The sequence below is a fragment of the Pelecanus crispus genome, chromosome 3 (assembly GCF_030463565.1).
Source record: "Pelecanus crispus isolate bPelCri1 chromosome 3, bPelCri1.pri, whole genome shotgun sequence".
Lineage (NCBI taxonomy): Eukaryota > Metazoa > Chordata > Aves > Pelecaniformes > Pelecanidae > Pelecanus > Pelecanus crispus.
This window is the reverse complement of record NC_134645.1, coordinates 102,292,366-102,313,533: the sequence shown is the minus strand read 5'-3', so window position 1 is coordinate 102,313,533 and position 21,168 is coordinate 102,292,366. Positions and strand designations below refer to the sequence as shown.

At 41.9% G+C, this 21,168-nt stretch overlaps 1 protein-coding gene across 1 annotated transcript in view; it reads right to left on the bottom strand.

Annotated features, from left to right (window-relative positions):
• The window catches only part of LOC104027713 (protein eyes shut homolog), a 961,671-nt gene that overhangs the window by 159,730 nt on the left and 780,773 nt on the right, over positions 1 to 21,168 (bottom strand). Inside the window, exon 37 of the mRNA XM_075707654.1 lies at positions 7,942 to 8,106. Within this exon, the coding sequence (XP_075563769.1) occupies positions 7,942 to 8,106 (165 nt within the window). The remainder of the gene's footprint in view (positions 1 to 7,941; positions 8,107 to 21,168) is intronic.

Here is a 21,168-nt window from a genome sequence, read left to right as displayed (position 1 = left end):
AAAGAAGAACTGACACCTACAATTGCAAATTATTTTTGATGGGTATTTTTTTATGAATTTGCCCTTTCAATTTAACTGTATTTACTTCTCACAGAAGGTAAGACACAGTTCCTGTTTAGGATTTTTATTCCCCTTTAAGACAAACAGTTAAAATGTTAATCTGTTTTTTGCACTATATTTTACTATTTTTAACTGAAGTAAAAACTGACTCAATTGCTAGGTCATGAAATTGAATTTACTGCATATATTTGTTCAGTAGTATCTGAACATAAGCTTACTATGTTTTTCTTAACTTCCAGAATCATAATGTTTGGAAACCTGGAACCTTGAGTTCCAGAATCATATCTGTATCTAATTCTCTAGCTTGCCTGGAGCACATCTCCTATCTGTTGTCTGTAGCTGAGTTGAGAAAAAACACACAACACACACCGCACAAATAAATTTTTTATGAGGGTACATGGTAGGAGAGAGCATTTGCTTCCTTAAGGTTATGTGATCAACAACCTTGTCAAATGGGATGATAAGGAAAAGGGGGGAACCAAAACATGCAGAGGCACAAACCTGACTAACAAATGGAGATAGCAACAAGAACCAAACCTGGTCGGTTACACTAACTGGTATGGGCATACAGTGTGACGGAATGCTTATTTCAGTAAGATTATCTGATTGAGGACCCTGTCAAAATGGGATGATAAGGAAAGGGGGAAGACAATAAGCAAAACACAGACATGACAAACAAAAGGTAGCAGAAACAATGACAAGAAACCAATCTTACCAGCCACACTAATAGATGGGTTATCAAGAAACTTCAGGCATCACTTCAAAGAGCGCCAGCCTGGACTTTGCAACAGAGAAGGGTGCAAACCTGGGGGTCTGGGATACTGGGGGAAGGTCGTGTTGGTGGAACTTTGCGAACTGATGAAGCAATGTGTACAAACAGGGAACTGAAGAGGAACAAAGGAGGAACCGACCTGAAGGGGAGGGCTGCGTGTAAAATGGGGCCTGTCAGCGTGCTTGTCTGACTGAGTCCTGTGCCTCACCACCACAGTCTGTCCTGTCGTCTTTTAAAATCCTTTCTTAACTATGGGCTTAAGCTGCACCAGGGGAGGTTTAGGTTGGAAATTAGGAAAAAATTCTTCACGGAAAGGGTGGTCAAGAATTGGCACAGGCTGCCCAGAGAGGTGGTGGAGTCACCATCCCTGGAAGATGTTCAAAAAACGGGTAGATGTGGCACTTTGGGACATGGTTTAGTCTAGTCTACCCTTGATTGGCTTAGAGTAGACTTGGTTGTGTAGGTTAATGGTTGGACTGGATGATCTTAAAGGTCTTTTCCAACCTAAACAATTCTACGATTCTATGATCTCCCTGTGTAATCTCACTCTCTATCCCACATGTTAGAGTGTTGCAAGGACTAAGTGCCAGCCACTGGGGAGACCAGTGTGAGCGGGTTTGGTGCCAGCTACTGGAGTCAGACCGCAGGTGTATACACCCAGGCCTGTGGTGTCAGCTAATGGAACCAGCAGGAGTCTCAGTGCCAGGGACTGGAGCAGATGGGGGGTCTCAGCCACCAACCACTGGGGTAGTAACACTGTGTCCCAAAAACCAGCTACTGGGAGAGATGAGAATAAGTGTGTTTGTGTGTGGGTATGTGTGCAGCGGGCTGCAAGGCCTAGGTGCCAGTAATTGATGAGACAGGCCTGAGTGGATCTGGGGCCAGCAAATGTAGTCAGACCAAGGGTGTAGACACCCCCGGGCCTGTGGTGCCAGCAACTGCAGCCATCAAGGGTCTCAGTACCAGCTACTGGTGTGGGTGAGGGTCTCAGCTGCCAGTCACTGGGAGCAACCAGTGTGAGTGAAGTGAGCAACAGAGTTAGTGCCAGTGGCTGGAGTGGGACCACGGGTCCCAGCCTGTGTGCCTCATGCCAGCTTCTGAGTGTAGGTGACTGTATTCGCTAGCAAACCCCAAGAGGTACTACCTGCGAGTAGGAGGCCCCAGGTCAAGGCATGGGTATCAGACAGGTTGAGGGTCCATGCTGGTATTTGGGGCACTCCCAAGTGTGGAGTGCCTGGGGGATGTGTGCATGTGTCTGAGTGTCTGAGTGCATGTGTCTGTGAGCCAGCAAGTAGGAGACCCCTGGGGTGGGCAAGAAGGCAGGGATCTGGGCAGGGGTATCGGATGGACACAGTGGGGCATGCTGGTGCTGGGGGGATCCATGAATGTGCATGTGCTTGTGAATCTAGCAAATGCCATGTGTGTGCCTTCGCTAGTGAATTTCCATCTCTACCAGCCAGAGAGGAGGAGAGGACTTGGCTTTCTACAGTCATGTTTTACGTGAGTCCTCTAGGCAGGTGCTGTTGAAGGGGGTGCCTTGCCTGTGGCAGGCTGTGTAGCCAGCCGTGTCATTCTCTGTGTGTGTCTGCATGTGTGCACATCTGTGTGTCTCTGGCATGCATGAATAACTTTGCATAGGTTAACCTGAAAATGAGAAAGCAGCAGCCATGTCCATCAGCCTGAGATCATAGAATCATAGAATCATAGATGGAGACCTCTGAGTCTCTGGGCTGGGTTCCAGCAGCTGGACAGGAGGGAGTCCCAGGCCTGGAGCTGCTGGAAGTGGCCACAGCTTAGACTATCCCTTAACATTTTTATTAAGAAAGATATGAAGAATGTGGGTATACTTGGGACAGCTCCTTGCTGGAAAACTTACTAATTTGTAAAGAGAAAATGATCAACTTTAATATGGAGGACAAAACAGAAAAAAAAAGATAATATATTTTAGCAGATGCTTGCAACTTCCTGACCATTTGCTTTTGAATAGTTCATAACAGAGACAGTTCACAATGTAAACTCCCTCCTCGGGAGCAGCTTTCTAGTCAACACAGGGTTTCTTCAGTCTGTTACAAATCCTGATGACCTACTGAAAATCTTTTACGCTTAGATATATTTTGTATTCTGAATACCTGATTAACTCCAAAGCTACCTTAATTTGACTGGATTTTATGCCTTTGGCTTTTTAGATTTCCTTCTACAATAGTTTGAAAATTCTTTTTCAAAATTGCACTATCACTGTTAAAAAAGTCACTGCTTTTAACACTAGCAAAACTGATATATACCCATCTTGCATCTTTTGTTGCCTTATCTTCTTCTCCCTTCCCCGCACATGCTGTTCAAGGCAGTTCCAATTTCTGCCAATAAGTAAATATGTAAGGTACATTGAATTCAGAAAGAATGAAGTCGAGGAGGGTTGTGAATGCATATACTGACAACATGTCTTGAAGAAGTGAAGTTACAGATGAATAGTTTATTTCTCTTCTCCCAGTGACTCTGTCCATTCACATTGTCCACTAGTGAAAACCTGGAAGAAGGTGCATGTTATTACTAGTAAAGTAAAAAATTTGGGACAGTTCTCCCAAAGGCAGCATTACTCCTTGAAACCTCAGCGAGTGTTGCTGCTTGAACTTTAGTCTAGGGAGTGCTTATAACTTGCACTTACAGGTGACTAATAACATTCTTCATAGTACCTGCTAGGTGGTATGAGATCCTTTGAAAGGACAGTCCTTTAAATCTTTCTACAGTGAACATGAGAAGGCAGAGTGTTCCTCTGAAGAATTTTGTTCTGGCAATGTGAAAGAGCATATGCTACCTAGTGTATACGGTGGGAAATTGCCTTCATAGAAAAGCCTGAGTCTGGAGCAAAATAGACAGGTTCTGGCAACGGACAGAGATCAGGAACCATCTGAGTAAAAAATCTTGTTGGATATTAGGGGAAACTTATCTTGACCTTATTAGACATTATGTGAGGGGATCAGGTCAACGAAACCAGATCTCAGCAATCATTCTTTCACAGGAAACTGCAAGCTGGAAGGCTGTTTTTGTACATCAGTATGATGGCAAGCAAGTGGCCACTGGGCTCAAACGGTTGCTTATCTAGAGAAGACAGATTTAAATTCCTATTAAGCTATGGGATGAAGCTTTATTAGGCAAAAACCATATTTTGACACAGAAGAAGGATACTGTGAAATGCTCTGCTTGAAAATGCCAGCTGAAATAACAGATGAATGGACTATGACTGAATTGCCTGAAAGGCCCATCTTTAGTTTTAGGAGGGTAAGTAGAATATGGATAGATCTGGGCAACAGAGCTTCTGAGAGCACAAAAAAATAATTTATGAACACAACTTATGAAAAAGGAGCTGGTGTCCTTAAGGAATGCTATAAACATGGGCTGTGATATCTGAAATCCAATTCTCAGAAGTTACAGAATACCATATATAGTAGAAGTTAAACAATCTCTCCTTGAAGGGTTTCTGAACAGCATTATGCTGACTCTGTTAAGTGAAAATGAAGAAGTAAAACTTTATAACTGTGTGAGTTCTTTATGACCACTTGCAATTTATTTTGCTTTGTGGCTAAATATCACAATTTGCTTTGACATGTTGATGAAATTAAATCATGCAAACAAGTAAAATCAATAAGGAATAGAATAAACAATTGTAAGAATGCATACTGTATTCAACAAAGGATGGCTAATCTTTATTGGCACAAACGTAATCATTGTGTATATTTTCAAACTTTTTCTCCTGACTTATTTAAAAAGAAATCTCCTCACACTCTGCCAAAAATTTAGAGATAACTGCAAAAAGTCCAGACATTTTCAGTCCATTGACTGTTACCATTTGTATGCTTCTTCAATACATACTGAAAATAATTAGGGAAAATGTCATTGTTAAGAAGGTAAGTACATTTGTCTTTGTATTAAAAAAGGTGATGGTTTATAATCTGTTAAGAATGGTGTGCAAACCAGTTCTTCTTGGATTATTTTTTTTTGCTTCTGACATACGTAGTTATTTTCTATAAATCACTTATATCCTCTTTCCCCTTATTTTTAACAGGCAATCTATTTTTGACAGCCTCTACAAACAACATTTAGTCCTTAGTATTTGTTACTCTTAACCAGCCATTGATAAAATCCTTGCTAATGAAGGTATTAAATAGAAAAATGCTTTTCAACAACAATATGGTGAAATTTAGTAAAGTGACACGCATAGAACAGTTACTGATTCTCATAGTCTGAGTATCAGTTAGCCCGTAAGTAGGGTTGTTTTCTGTATATAAGTATTTTATTTTTCTTATATATGTTTTTATATATGTAATTACATCAACTGCTAAGAGGTATTACAACAACGCATCAGTACTTTTAAGTGTTCACTTGTCTTTATTTTAACATGCATGTATATGAACAAGTGGAGAATGCACAGATCTCCTTTTTTGATCCTCACTGGCTGGTATACTAGGTAAAGATAGATCCAAGTTTTCATCCTTTTATGTTTTTCCTTAAGATTCTGACTTAAATATTCTTCTTACACATACTTTCTGATTCAAATCCATTTGTATATCAAAAACAATGGTAGAAGCAGATTCACTGGGATACAGAGAATGAAATTAAGGAGCATAATACAATGATGAATTATGCCCACTGTGGTGTTCTCCCTCGGTACACAAAGAAGGCATCCACACCCTCTCTTCCTTTCATAGCATCATTTCAGCTCCACCTAAACTCTCAGTACATAATCCTGAGGCAGTCTGCATGCTTCATCACACGTTGCCTAAGATACTTAAATCTCTGAGTACTGTCTGCCTAAAGTACTCAGCCGCACTTGTGACACATGTGAAGTATGTGAAGATTACCTGCCTTATCATACCAGTTTGTCAGAACTAAACTTATAAAATGTGACAATTTCTAGGTTTCTCAAAACAATTCAAAAACTTACAAGCAGCAAAGCAGAAATTCCACAGCCCACTTAGATTTATATCATAGCATGAAAGCTGAAGATAACAGTAATTTCTGATTCTCAACACTACTCTAAGGAGCCCATTAATCCCAAGTACATGCTGGCTCTCACCTGACAATTGCAGAAACCTAAAAAGGAAGGCAGAGACATCTCATAAAAAAATTATCAAGTTTAATATGCTTTGCAATGCACTTGTCTTTTAAATGACGATTGTGAAAGAAAGTGTGGAACACCTGCTACTAACTAAAGCTTAGGTTGTAACTCTGCCTTGTGTAGCTGGATGGAAACAAAATGGAGAGAATATACTGTTCATCTTTGTGTAATTTCTGTATAAAATGCAATGGAGAAGCAAGTGTCTTACATTTGTTTGTAATTATGGGAAAGCATAGATAATGAAAGTGTTGGAATTTGATTTTCAGTTACAAATTTTGCACATTTGATGTTTGCAAAGATAAGCAAATTCACTATGTGAAAAATAGTTGAGTTGTAAACTAGGCAAACAGCATCCAGCACTGCAAATTCTGTTTCAAAGCTACTCCAGCCACCATCCCTCCCCAGCTTCATAAATTTACTACTTTCAGATCAAAACCTTTTCCAACAAGTAGTGATAGAAAAAAAATTGGCTCTGGTTGTATGAGTACAGTACACTTATCCAGGTTTTCAGAAAACGCCACTTCCTCCTGGGAATAGCAGAGAAATTTCCATGTTGGATTTTTTTTTTTTTTAACAGATGTACTTACTCATTAGGGCTTATGGGTAGATAGCAAGCTTTGCTTTAACTTTGGCTGGAAGCCAACTACTTTGCAGTGATGAGGGAAACAAAATCATTAAATGGAAAATATATTCAAAGTACTTCCAGTGACCTTCCTTGAATTCTTCTTGAAGGACAAATAACTCCTCTTGAAATTGGAATAATTAACAAGTATAAAACACTTCAAGACAAAGAACTGCCACATCACCTCTTATCCATGATTCTTAGCAAATTCTGCAGCCATGTAGCTTAGGCAGCTGCAGCAACAGCCAAGCTATAACATACAAGGATTTAAGATAGCATTTTGAAAAGCAGTAAATAAAAATGTTCAATTTGGGGCTACAGTGTTTTACATCTAAAGAAAGCATTATACAGATAATAATAAAGGGCATAATTAAATAATGTCATGACACTTATACTACCTGTAACCCTGGTTTATAAATATTTACATAGTGCAGGTGAATTAACATATATTACTTCCAGATTTATAAAAATAACAAAAATTAATCAAAATAATTTATATTAAATCAATAAGATTTCTTTGTGTGGACAAAACCTAGGAAGCTGCAGTGAACAGACAATGCTCCTAACGATTTTGTCTTTGTGGAGGAAATCTATCACATAGATTACACAAACATATTTTTCTAGCTCTTCCTGCATTCAGGAAGAAATCACCTCACTTTCCACATTTTCCATTTGGATAGAAATTACAAGCTAAAATATGTAATGAAATAGTCAACTGGCAGAGAAGCCTGTTTTTCTCGCTGACTAGTGAAAAGCATACTGTCTCAGAAGTTCATGCCATATACTGAGGAATGAAATATGCAGGCAAGAAACAATGTTCTTATGTAGTATTAACAACCATACATTCAAGTATACTCTCCGAGGACCACAAAAGAATCCTCTGAAGTGTGAAGTCACAGTAAATACTCTGAAATATGGCAAATTTGCAGAACTTAAGATACTTTTGCAAGTCAAAAAATCTGTGGAACCAAGTTCATGATTATAATAAAAAGTGAGTCTCAACCCAACTATGGAGAAGCTGTTTCTCTGTAATAAATTGTTCAAAACTTCTGCAACATTTGTATTTTAAAGCTGTAACATTTATTACTGGAGTCATATGCTTGCTATGTTCTTTCTTGTCAGGAAGCAGCATTTTCAGTTGTAAGTTATGTTTTGCGCAATGAGTCATAAATTAAAGAACTTTCTAGAGGAACACAAGAAACGATGGTTCAAATTTTATAATGCATCATGCATTAGAATACCAAAAGGCTTCTACTGCATTTTAATGACTCATTTTGCTGCTGAATAGGAAATACCAGCTGATGTACACTAAAGTTAATAAGGACCTCAAGGAGCTAAAACTGATACTTAGCTTCAAGTATCATTGGTACTCACTGTAAAGAATTGTGCCATTTAGAGCAGTTGTTTTCACTGTCAAGTACAGAGTCGTCAGATTGCTTGTTTCCTGCCCAGATGCAGTCCTGGTCTCAGATACAGATGTCAGAGAAGGTAGCTCCAAATAAGAATTTCCAGTGAAGGATGGAAACAACAGTGCTGTGTCTGAAATGAATAACCAAAAGCTAATTTTATTAATTTATTACAAAATAATAAAATACAATATAATCAGCAAAACACATTTAAAAATATTCATTCTTCTGAATACCTGTGAATAGTGTAATCAACTATATTATTCACAAAGCATGCATATAAATTCATTTAATTTCAAACATTCAAGTTCAATATGCAGAAAATGAAAATGTTCTGGCACCTGCATATTACCAGAAGTGAAAAGATCATTATAGGAGGGACTACTGCCAGAAGATGCAATAAAGTTCAAAAGTTTGTCACAAATTTTCATCTTTACAGATGTGTCTGTGCAGAACTTTTGTCCTGCAACATCTCTATGTTTGGTTTATAGTTGCAGATGAGAAACACAGGTGTTCTTCATTTTGAGAATACTCAAATGTTCTGGGTTTGAAATTATGGTGAGGATGCTGTTGGGCAGTATATACATTTTTCCACTACACTACTGTCTTGAAAATAAATAACCACAAGAGAACATTTTTAACTATGAAGGCTTAACATTTGCAACATTTATGGCATTAATTACCTTTGTCATGGTGGTTTTGGGGCTTTTTTTCCCCCGTAGCTGTGGTAATAATACCACTCAAGCAAGAAAAAATTGAGTAAAACTAATTGAGGTTAGGCAGAATGCCTTCCTGATGCCTTAAGCATCCTAGTTAAGCAATGCTCCTTGAAGACTGTCCAAATTCATCACCAGGGATATGAATAAGGAATGAGCAACAAGAAAAGCAGTCTGAGTTCAGGTAATAGCTTTGTAAAGAAATTTTTAATTTAATGAACTAAAACTGTACAATGGATTTGTGACTGATGATTACACATAGGGATGACTAGTATGTGGATTTTTTTTTCAAAACTTTTATTCACTTTATTTTTTGTTTGTTTGTGAAATCTGCCTATGGTTTATCCTCTGCCATTTTTATTGGACTTAAGAAGAAAGAACAAAATGAAACCCCTAGTTAAACAAGCATGTGTTGAAGGGCATTCATTAAAAAAACCCCACCACAACCTGACAGCAGAAGAAAGGCAGGATGGAAAGCAAGAAGCAGTTATGTTTCTAAATGGTAGGTCTGGAAAAATCAGGGTTGTTGGAGAAAGTGAAAAAACTGTGGAATGAAAAAATTCCCTTGCATTGTGAGGTAAAGGTCAAAGGCATTACAAATTAGAAGCAGACCTACACAGTTATGAGAATGCTGTTTGTGTAACTAAATTTGTACTTTCAAGGGAAACGGTACTAGCAGATCTAGCGAGTCCAGTGCAAACGTGATTAAGGGAATGGGGCCTCTTTCATATGAGGAAAGGCTGAGAGAGTCAGGACTCCTAAGGCTGGAGAAGAGCAGGCTTGGGTGGATCTTATCAATGTCTATAAATAACCTGATTGGAGGGGATGGAGAAAAGGGAGCCAAACTTTTCTCAGCAGTGCCCCCTGACAGGCAATGGGCACAAATCAAATATCAGGAAATGTCACCTGACCACATGAAAATGCTTTTTCACTCTGAGGGTGCTCAAACACTGGCACAGGTTGCCCAGAGAGGCTTGTCAAGTTTGATCCTTGGAGATTTTCAAAACCTGACTGGATGTGGTTATGAGAGACCTGCTCTAGGTGACCCTGCTCTACTTGAGCAGGTGGTTGGACTAGATGATGTCAAGAGGTCCCTTCCAACCTCAATGCTTTGTTGATTCTGTGATCTTTCACAGAGAGGCTCTGTGCAGACAACATTATTTCTTATTCTTCAAATGTAGTGCCTTCAGAAACCTCAGTTTAGTACAGTACTCACAATATAGTGGAACATCTTGCAGCCAAAGCTGTTAAAATGTCTTTTATTAGGTAGTTTTCCAAAAATACTCAACTTTGAGATTAACTGACACAATTTAGTTTCTACATTACAAATAATATTTTGTGAAATTTCTTTCAGCTAGCTGAAGGGGAGGGGGAGGAGAGAGAGAAAGGGGAAAGGAGCATAAGATATCCAGGCAATCTTGAAAGGAAGGACAACATCATTGGTCCTTTAGCTGGGATAGTTCCCTTCAAAAGAGAGATCTTCCCTAAAGACCTGCAACATTCCAGGGAGTCCAGCACCCTGCATCCAGAGGTCTCTGCACTAATGGATAGCCAAAACCACTGAGAAAAATGCTATTTCAACTGTAGTGACTACACCTGCAGTGCTGGCCCAAAGCAGCCTAGGCCTCTATCATCAATGCAGTGAAGTCTTCTCAGGAATCAGCAGAAGACACACAGACAGAGACTTCACCAGAGACTTAAACTCGTACCTGGCCAACAAAGGCATCCAGAACTGCAAAGATGCAGAGTACACTCTCTTCCCCATGGAATGCAGGCTATTAGTCTGCTGATCCTCAACAGTCATTCTCTGCCCTAAAGCTGTACAACAGTTGCAGTCTGTCACAACTGTACAACATCAGTAAAGAGGTCACCGAGAGCACAGGGGTTAGTCCTCTCCTTGGATGGAGGGCCTAAGTGGGAGAAAACTAAACAGCGGATATCTCCTTGAGCTTTCATCTTCACATAAACTGTGACTGATTTTCTGCAATGTAGATCAGAAGAAGGAATACAACCTCTACAGGTAGCACAATGAAGCAAAGAAGCCACCAAAAGCTTCTTAAGCACAAGACACCCAGAAAAAGCTCCTACCCAGCAAGAGGGATCAACTGTGAAACGTTCCAATTCAACAGTTGAGCAGTACTGAAACAGGGCATGGTCAGCTGTGCTTTCTACATCCCGTCCTGCATGGGAGGGAGAGGTTTGAGTAGCCACAGATCCTGCAGGGAAGAACTTTCCAGCCTCAGGGAGAATGCTCTGACAGAACATCCTCTCTACAGGAAAATGTACTCATGAAAACTCTCTAGAGCACTCTTCTCCATTTGGCTTAAAAACTAACTTGCAAGTATCACAAGCTAGCTGAAGTGCTTGAATAGCAGAGGAAAATCTTTACTGTTAATTATACTAGTTTGCCATTTTATCTTCTGTAACTTTGTACTGTAACTACAAAATTGTTTTTCAGTACACATATTCTCTTGTTCCTTAAATCTTGACAAATAATAAAGCTAATTCTGAGTAAACACACAAATAAGAACTCAATTCCAAAAGGTCTCAGGAGGAAACTGTAATTCAGTGGCAAGCATTAGTCAAGTAAGTAGCCCAGCATATAGCAAGGCAGTGAAGAGCATGTAGGAAACTCAGCATCCCAAGGGCGCCTGTAACAATATCCACTAAGTCTAAGTATTCTTGTCTTGCGTATAGTGGAAACATATTTTAAATACCCTCAATATTTGTCAAGCAACAATCAATTGGGCAGCCTGTTCCAATGCTTGAACATTTTAAGGGTAAAAAAGGAGACTACAAGTAATTCAAGACACAATACCTGCAAAAATTCATAACAGAGGCTGCAGAGTTGGGTCTTGGATTCCCTGAACACCACATATACATTTAGACTAGATCTAAGGAAGAAGTTTTTTACAATGAGGGTGGTAAAACACTGCAACAGGTTGCCCAGACAGGTTGTTGATGCCCCATCCCTGGAAACTTTCAAGGTCAGGTTGGATAGGGCTGTGAGCAACCTGACTGAGTTGAAGATGTCCCTGCTCATTGCAGGGGGGTCGGACTAGATGACCTTTAAAGGTCCCTTCCAACCCAAACTATTCTGTGCTTCTATGATTCTATATTGCTAAGAATTATACTTTAATTGTTTAACTGAAGGCTAAAATTTTTTACTGATATAAATAGGTTATCTGGCATATTATCGACTACAATTTTCATAATAACACATAGTATAACAAGAAAATGTTGAGAAAACTTTAACAAGTTTCTATTATGATCCTATTTGACTTTGTCTTAGAAAATAAACAGCAGTAAAGGAAAGAACAGTTTTCCACTGCTAGTAAATTGGAATCAGTCTGTTTCCACTCCTATCTCTAATTTTCCATTTGCACTGTTTGCTTTTTGTGATAAGTTTGGCTTAGTACTGAATTCTATTAAATTTTATTGAATTCTATTAAAGACAGACTTTTTAATCTAAGATAGTAAGACCCATCAACTGCACCAGCCATCGCTAAATAAATTAAAATGAGAAATAAGTAACACTTTCAATAGTAAGGATGAGTATAAGAAAAAAACCCACCACAAAACCCTAGAAAGGGAAGTAATGCATTCATCTTCTGGTAGAAGAGATCCGACCAAACATCTGACCAAGCTGTCTACAATGTACAGGGTAGATAACTGCACTGAAAGTCCTTGGTCCTCTTTAATAATGAAGAGAAATGGGTAATCCTAAGATGTGATTCTCCTCACCTTGTAATAAACGTCTAAAAAGGCCGGATAAATTATGACCTAAACCCACCTATTTCTCTCCACTTGCTGTAGAAGAAGGATTCTACAAGCGGCTGGCAGAAGTCTTGCAATCGCTAGCCCTTGTTCTCGTGGGGAACTTCAACTTGCCAGACATCTGCTGGAAATACAACACAGCAGAGAGGAAACAGTCTCAGAGGTTCCTGGAGTGCATGGAAGATAACTTCCTGATGCAGCTGGTAAGTGAGCCTACCAGGGGAGGTGCCTTACTTGACCTGCTGTTTACAGAGAAGGACTCATGGGAGATGTTGTGGTCGGAGGCCATCTTGGGCTTAGCGACCATGATATGATAGTTTTCGATTCTTGGCGAAGTAAGGAGGAGGGCCAGCAAAACCACTACCATGGGCTTCTGGAGGGCAGACTTTGGCCTGTTCAGGACCCTGGTTAGGAAAGTCCCTTGGGAGACAGTCCTGAAGGGCAAAAGGGTCCAGGAAGGCTGGGCGTTCTTCATGAAGGAAGTCTTAAAGGCGCAGGAGCAGGCTGTCCCCATGTGCCATAAGACAAACTGGTGGGGAAGATGACCGGCCTGGCTGAACAGGGAGCTTTTGCAGGGACTCAGGGAAAAAAGAAAAGCCTACCACCTTTGGAAGAAGGGGCGGTGTCGTGGTTTAGCCCCAGCCAGCAACTAAGCACCACGCAGCCGCTCGCTCACTCCCCCTACCCCGATGGGATGGGGGAGAGAATTGGAGGAGTAAGAGTGAGAAACACTCCTGGGCTGAGATAAGAACAGTTTAATAATTGAAATAAAGTAAAATAGTAATGCTAATAGTAACAGTATAATAATGATAATAATAATAATGATACACGAAGCAAGTGATGCACAATACAATTGCTCACCACCCGCCGACCGATACCCAGACAGTTCCCGAGCAGCGATCGCTGCTCCCCGGCCAACCCCCCCCAGTTTATATACTGAGCATGACGTCATATGGTATGGAATAGCCCTTTGGTCAGTTTGGATCAACTATTCTGGCTGTGCCCCCTCCCAGTTTCTTGTGCGCCTGGCAGAGCATGGGAAGCTGAAAAAGTCCTTGACTAGCATAAGCAGTACTCAGCAACAACTACAAACATCAGCCTGTTATCAACATTCTTCTCCTACTAAATCCAAAACACAGCACTATGCCTGCTGTTAGGAAGAAAATTAACTCTATCCCAGCCGAAACCAGGACAGTATCCACCCCTTATTCTATACCATCTACGTCATGCACAGGCCCTCCCCTTTCCAATGTGTTCCAATTAATCACCACCCCTTTCCCTATCTTGATATACACACAGATATCATTCCCTTCGTCTATGGCCCATCCCTCTAAAATGTCCATTGAGTTCATTTAGCCCATGACTTTGGGTTCCATCTGTCATCACAGTCTTTCAGAGCAGGAGAGGTGGTGTGCAGTGTTGGACTGTTGCATGCTGAAGTCAGTTCTCATTCCAACATGGTTTCATCAAAGTTCATTTTCATTAAGCTGGGCAATACCATTGATGCGGCATATAGCAATCATAATATATAGTATTATATACTTAATATTAACCTACTATATTATTATATTAACATGCAGTTAAGAGATAACATATAGTTAAGAGATAACATACAGTATTATAAAGCAATTAATATTATACAATTCAGTTCATTGGCTATTTTCACCCAAAATCAGATTCCCTTGAGGTACACATTGGGCTTCCCCATCCTTTCGCATCACCCACCAAGTGCACCCAGGTCCTTGAGCAAAAGCAATCCCACGAATGGGTTTGCCTTTGCCAGAGGGGGAAGTAACCCAGACTGTCTTCCCCAGCATATTTTTCATGTGCACTACAGGAACTTTATCTCCTTCTACAGTACGTAAAAGTTTTGATTGGGCAGGGCCAGCTCGATTGGCAGATCCCCTGGTGTTGACTAACCAGGTGGCTTTTGCTAAATGCGTATCCCAATGTTTAAACGTCCCACCACCCATTGCTCTCAGGGTAGTCTTTAACAATCCATTGTATCGCTCAATCTTCCCGGAGGCTGGTGCATGGTAAGGGATGTGATACACCCACTCAATGCCGTGCTCTTTGGCCCAGGTGTCTATGAGGTTGTTTCGGAAATGAGTCCCGTTGTCTGACTCAATTCTTTCTGGGGTGCCATGTCGCCACAGGACTTGCTTTTCAAGGCCCAGGATGGTGTTCCGGGCGGTGGCATGGGGCACGGGATATGTTTCCAGCCATCCAGTGGTTGCTTCCACCATGGTGAGCACATAGCGCTTGCCCTGGCGGGTCTGTGGGAGCGTGATGTAATCAATCTGCCAGGCCTCCCCATATTTATATTTTAGCCATCGTTCACTATACCCAAGGGGCTTGAACTGCTTGGCTTGCTTGATTGCAGCGCATGTTTCACACTCATGAATAACCTGTGCAATACTGTCCATAGTTAAGTCCACCCCTCGATCACGAGCCCATTTATACGTTGCATCCCTTCCTTGATGGCCTGAGGCATCATGGGCCCACCGAGCTATAAATAATTCACCCTTATGTTGCCAGTCCAAATCCACCTGAGCCACTTCAATCTTAGCAGCCTGATCTACTTGCTGGTTGTTTTGATGTTCTTCAGTGGCCCGACTCTTAGGTACATGAGCATCTACATGATGAACTTTTACAACCAGGTTCTCTACCCGGGCAGCAATATCTTGCCACAATGCGGCAGCCCAGATTGGTTTGCCTCTGCGCTGCCAGTTGCTCTGCTTCCATTGCTGCAGCCACCCCCACAGGGCATTTGCCACCATCCATGAGTCAGTATAGAGATAAAGGACTGGCCACTTTTCTCTTTCAGCAATATCTAAAGCCAGCTGGATGGCTTTCACCTCTGCAAACTGACTCGACTCCCCTTCTCCTTCAGCAGTTTCTGCGACTTGTCGTATAGGACTCCATACAGCAGCTTTCCACCTCCGATGCTTTCCCACGAGACGACAGGACCCATCAGTGAACAGGGCATATTGCTTTTCATTTTCTGGCAATTTATTATACAGTGGGGCCTCTTCAGCACGTGTCACCTCCTCCTCTGGTGATATTCTAATGTTTTTTCCTTCTGGCCAGTCCATGATCACTTCCAGGATTCCTGGGCGACTGGGGTTTCCTATTCGAGCCCGTTGTGTGATCAATGCAACCCACTTACTCCATGTAGCATCAGTTGCATGATGTGTAGAGGGGACCCTCCCTTTGAACATCCAGCCCAACACCGGCAGTCGGGGTGCCAGCAGGAGCTGTGCTTCAGTACCAACCACTTCTGAAGCAGCTCGAACCCCTTCATATGCTGCCAGTATCTCTTTCTCAGTTGGAGTGTAGCGGGCTTCGGATCCTCTGTATCCCCGACTCCAAAACCCTAGGGGTCGACCTCGAGTCTCCCCTGGTGCTTTCTGCCAGAGGCTCCAGGTAGGGCCATTCTCCCCGGCTGCGGTGTAGAGCACATTTTTAATATCCTGCCCTGCCCGGACTGGCCCAAGGGCTACTGCATGAACTATCTCACGTTTAATTTGTTCAAAGGCTTGTTGTTGCTCAGGGCCCCATTTGAATTCGTTCTTCTTCCGGGTCACTTGATAGAGAGGGCTTACGATCTGGCTGTAATTTGGAATATGCATTCTCCAAAACCCCACAACGCCTAAGAAAGCTTGTGTTTCCTTTTTGCTAGTTGGTGGGGACATAGCTGTTATTTTGTTGATCACATCCATTGGGATCTGACGACGTCCATCTTGCCATTTTATTCCTAAAAACTGGATCTCCTGTGCAGGCCCCTTGACCTTACTCTGTTTTATGGCAAAACCAGCCTTCAGAAGGATTTGGACTATTTTCTTTCCCTTCTCAAAAACTTCTTCTGCTGTGTTGCCCCACACAATGATGTCATCAATGTACTGCAGATGTTCTGGAGCTTCACCCTGTTCCAGTGCTGTCTGGATCAGTCCATGGCAAATGGTGGGGCTGTGCTTCCACCCCTGGGGCAGTCGGTTCCAGGTGTACTGAACACCCCTCCAGGTAAAAGCAAACTGGGGTCTGCACTCTGCTGCCAAAGGGATGGAGAAAAATGCATTAGCAATATCAATTGTGGCATACCACTTAGCTGCCTTTGACTCCAGTTCATATTGAAGTTCTAGCATGTCTGGCACGGCAGCACTCAGCGGCGGTGTAACTTCGTTCAGGCCACGATAGTCCACTGTTAGTCTCCACTCCCCATTAGACTTTCGCACTGGCCATATGGGACTGTTAAAGGGTGAGCGAGTCTTGCTGATCACTCCCTGGCTCTCCAGTCGACGAATCAGGTTATGGATGGGAATCAGGGAGTCTCGGTTGGTGCGATATTGCCGCCTGTGCACAGTTGTGGTAGCAATCGGCACGTGTTGTTCCTCAACCTTCAGCAACCCTACAATTGAAGGGTCCTCTGAGAGACCAGGCAAGGTGGACAACTGTTTAATTTCCTCTGTCTCCAAAGCAGCTATACCAAAAGCCCACCGGTACCCTTTTGGGTCCTTGAAATACCCTTTCCTGAGGTAGTCTATGCCAAGGATGCACGGAGCATCTGGGCCAGTCACAATGGGGTGCTTTTGCCACTCATTCCCAGTTAGGCTCACTTCAGCTTCCAGTACAGTGAGCTGTTGGGATCCCCCTGTCACTCCAGAAATACAAATGGGTTCTGCCCCTCTATAGTTTGATGGCATTAGCGTGCACTGTGCACCAGTGTCCACTAGAGCCTTATACTCCTGTGGGTCTGACGTTCCAGGCCATCGAATCCACACAGTCCAGTAAACCCGGTTGTCCCTTTCCTCCACCTGGCTGGAGGCAGGGCCCCTCTAACACTGGTCACAGTATTCGCTGTTCACTTCCTGTAAATGTGAATCAAAAGTTCCCTGATCAAGGTCGGAAGTAAAATTAGCCCTCTTACTCTGTCTCGGGAACTGCTCACTGGAAACTGGAGCTGCAATTTTCCTGGGAGAACCGCCTTTTCTAATAGTTTTTCCTTGCAATTCACGCACCCGTGCCTCTAAGGTTGAGGTGGGTTTTCCATCCCACTTTCTCATGTCCTCTCCATAATCACGCAGGTAAAACCACAGGGTGCCCCGTGGTGTGTATCCTCTATATCCTCTCTCTTGAGCATAGGGACGTTGACTCCTTAATACACTCTGATTAATCTGTTGTTATCTCAAGCCCCACGTTGGGCGCCAAAAAGGACTGTCGTGGTTTAGCCCCAGCCAGCAACTAAGCACCACGCAGCCGCTCGCTCACTCCCCCTACCCCGATGGGATGGGGGAGAGAATTGGAGGAGTAAGAGTGAGAAACACTCCTGGGCTGAGATAAGAACAGTTTAATAATTGAAATAAAGTAAAATAGTAATGCTAATAGTAACAGTATAATAATGATAATAATAATAATGATACACGAAGCAAGTGATGCACAATACAATTGCTCACCACCCGCCGACCGATACCCAGACAGTTCCCGAGCAGCGATCGCTGCTCCCCGGCCAACCCCCCCCAGTTTATATACTGAGCATGACGTCATATGGTATGGAATAGCCCTTTGGTCAGTTTGGATCAACTATTCTGGCTGTGCCCCCTCCCAGTTTCTTGTGCGCCTGGCAGAGCATGGGAAGCTGAAAAAGTCCTTGACTAGCATAAGCAGTACTCAGCAACAACTACAAACATCAGCCTGTTATCAACATTCTTCTCCTACTAAATCCAAAACACAGCACTATGCCTGCTGTTAGGAAGAAAATTAACTCTATCCCAGCCGAAACCAGGACAGGCGGGCAACTCAAGAAGAGTACAGGGATCTTGTTAGGTCATGCAGAGAGGAAATTAGAAAGGTAAAAGCCCAGCTAGAATTCAATCTGTCCACTGTTGTAAGAGATAATAAAAAATGTTTTTACAAACAGATTAAAAACAAAGAGAGTCAAGGACAATCTCCATCCTTTGTTGGATGCAGGGGGGAACATTGTCACCAATCTATGATTCTGTGCTTCTATGATTCTATAAAAGCACTTGAGGGTCACGAGTTTAGCTGTAGACATGTACACCAGCAATATCTGAAATTAGATGAACAGTTCTCACTCTTGACAGAATCTTAGAATCATAGAATCATAGAATCATTTAGGTTGGAAAGGACCTTTAAGATCATCAAGTCCAACCATTAACCTAACACTGCCAAGTGCACCACTAAACCATGTCCCTAAGTGCCACATCTACACTTCTTTTAAATACCTCCAGGTATGGTGACTCAACCGCTTCCCTGGGCAGCCTGTTCCAGTGCTTGACAACTCTTTCTATAAAAATATTTTTCCTAATATCCAATCTAAACCTCCCCTGGCACAACTTGAGGCCATTTCCTCTTGTCTTATTACTTATTACTTGGGAAAAGAGACCAACACCCACCTCGCTGCAACCTCCTTTCAGGTAGTTATAGAGAGCGATAAGGTCTCCCCTGAGCCTCCTTTTCTCCAGGAGAGATGTCTGCGCAACAGAACCAAATGGCCTGCTGGAGGATTTTCTTTAGGCAAAACCAAGTTAATACAGTAGTTCTGAGTTGAAATCTTAGAGATGTGAACTGAACAGGTGTGGAGTAATTGCTGGAGGTGACTTAGACATTAGATTTAGATTTACGGTTTCAAGTAAAACACAGCATTGAAGAAGCTGTCCAGATGGAATGCAGCTGGAATTTATTCCACAGGAAGTTCCCTAAGCCTGCAACCTTGGATGTTGGCAACCCAGGGGAGCCTGGTGGGCTGATTCTAAGAGGCGTTGCCCAGGGAGTGGAGTGGTGTGGAGACATCACAGCCAAGCTCTGTGATAAGGGAACTCAGAGGGGTACCACGGCACTGATAAGCTGCATAATTGATACCCTGAGCCGACAAACTGTCATGATTTTGACAAAATGCTGTCCTTTTGGTAAACTTTGCTCATTATAATATCATTATAATACCAAAACACACCTCCATCCCAAAACCTACCCACCTCTAAGATGAGACCTCTCCTCACTGAGTCTGTGCTCTGAATTTTTCCGAGCCTATACCTTTAAAACGCAGCGAGAAAGTTTTACACCAATCATAACTAAAGTATGTATGACTAGAGTCCCTCAAGCTCCACCTGAAAGGTAAAAATAGTATAAATTAGCCTGAGAGAGAGGGGATGTTAGGGAAGATACCATCGTGTACTACTCTGACCTCTGGGATCAGTCGATGGGCTGAGCCTCTCTTCCCCCCCATCGCGACGCCTTTGGGTAAGAATCTAACACTTGGTTATACCAAGTGCCTCCCTGAGAAACCTAGAAACATCTATAGAGTCGCTTTTATGTCTTTTGATGCATCTGTATTATCCAAAGCTTTGGTATTTGCATGTGCCTTGCAGTCAGTGAATTTATCGCCAGTAATCCAAAGAACCTGTGTGTCTGTTGCTTTAATAAATTGCTTTGATTTATTGGTCTAGCCGTGATAGTGGTCATTGAACGCGACCAGATGCTTTAAGTGTGGCCGTGATAGTTCATGCAGCATGACTAGACGAAAGGTGCCTACATTATTTGTGAATCCGTAATCGTGATAGTTCAGTGTACTGAACGCGACCGGACTTATAACAGTAAATTGGGTACCTTCCAAATCCTCTCTTGATGCAACAACAGGATATCAGAATAGTTAGTCAGGTGCTTAAACTCTGAATTTGCTATTTGTCTTTTTCAGTTACAGTGGTAAACATCCTATGACAGAGATCTGAAACTTAGGGACAGATTCTGTGCTTGTTCTTCTTTTCCATCACTCAAAGAATATAGTAGCACAGATGATAAAAACTTTGCTAACCAGTGCAACAACCTTTTCCATATTACCAAGAATGGAGGTGTTCCCAGCAGGCAAAAAGTCAGTTTAGCAGCAATATCAAGGGACTGATGAATACATGACTTGCTCAATCCATCTCATGCTCACAGAATATCCCAGGGAACCAAATTTAACTACCTGAGAGTAATGCATTCTTTCATCTCATGTTCATGGTGGGAAGAAAAATCAAAGTGAAATAAATATGATTCAGAAAATTCCTAGGGTTTATGTCTGGTACATACAAAATCTGACTTGGGTATTTCATAAACCATCACACGCACTTACAATAGTACAGAAATGCAATAACCATTTCCTCAATGACTGTAACTTTAAAAATCTATGAAATAATTGATTAGGTGAGTTCAGCTGTTTCCAGACAATAAAATATGAAACAAAATAAATCTCACTCTTGCTGCTTTCATTCATTTGTTTCAATGCACAAAACCCTGAACTCCTGCTGTAACTGAACTCCTACATTACAAGGGAAAAAATCCTTATGGAATAAAATGCACAAGTTCTTCTTTATCAGGCCAGCTTGGTGCCTTGTTGATAATGCTCTCTGCTGTCAACTGGGAGATCTGAATTCAGATCACTGACTTAATCTCTTACTTTGCAGATAGCTAGGGGCTTTGAATGGCAGAAAGACAGTATATTTAATTGTGAAGACTCAGAGGAAGCACTGAGAGGCAACGGGTCACATAAACAATCCTTAAGAGCAGGACATAATTTCATTTTCATTGAAGGATACTGCCATGCAAGTGAAGCAGATGAAAAGAGTTTGAAAAATTCTAGGAAAATAAAGCAGATGATGCCATTAAAAGTCTCTTCTGAATTTTCCAAGCAGCCTGGTAACATGCAT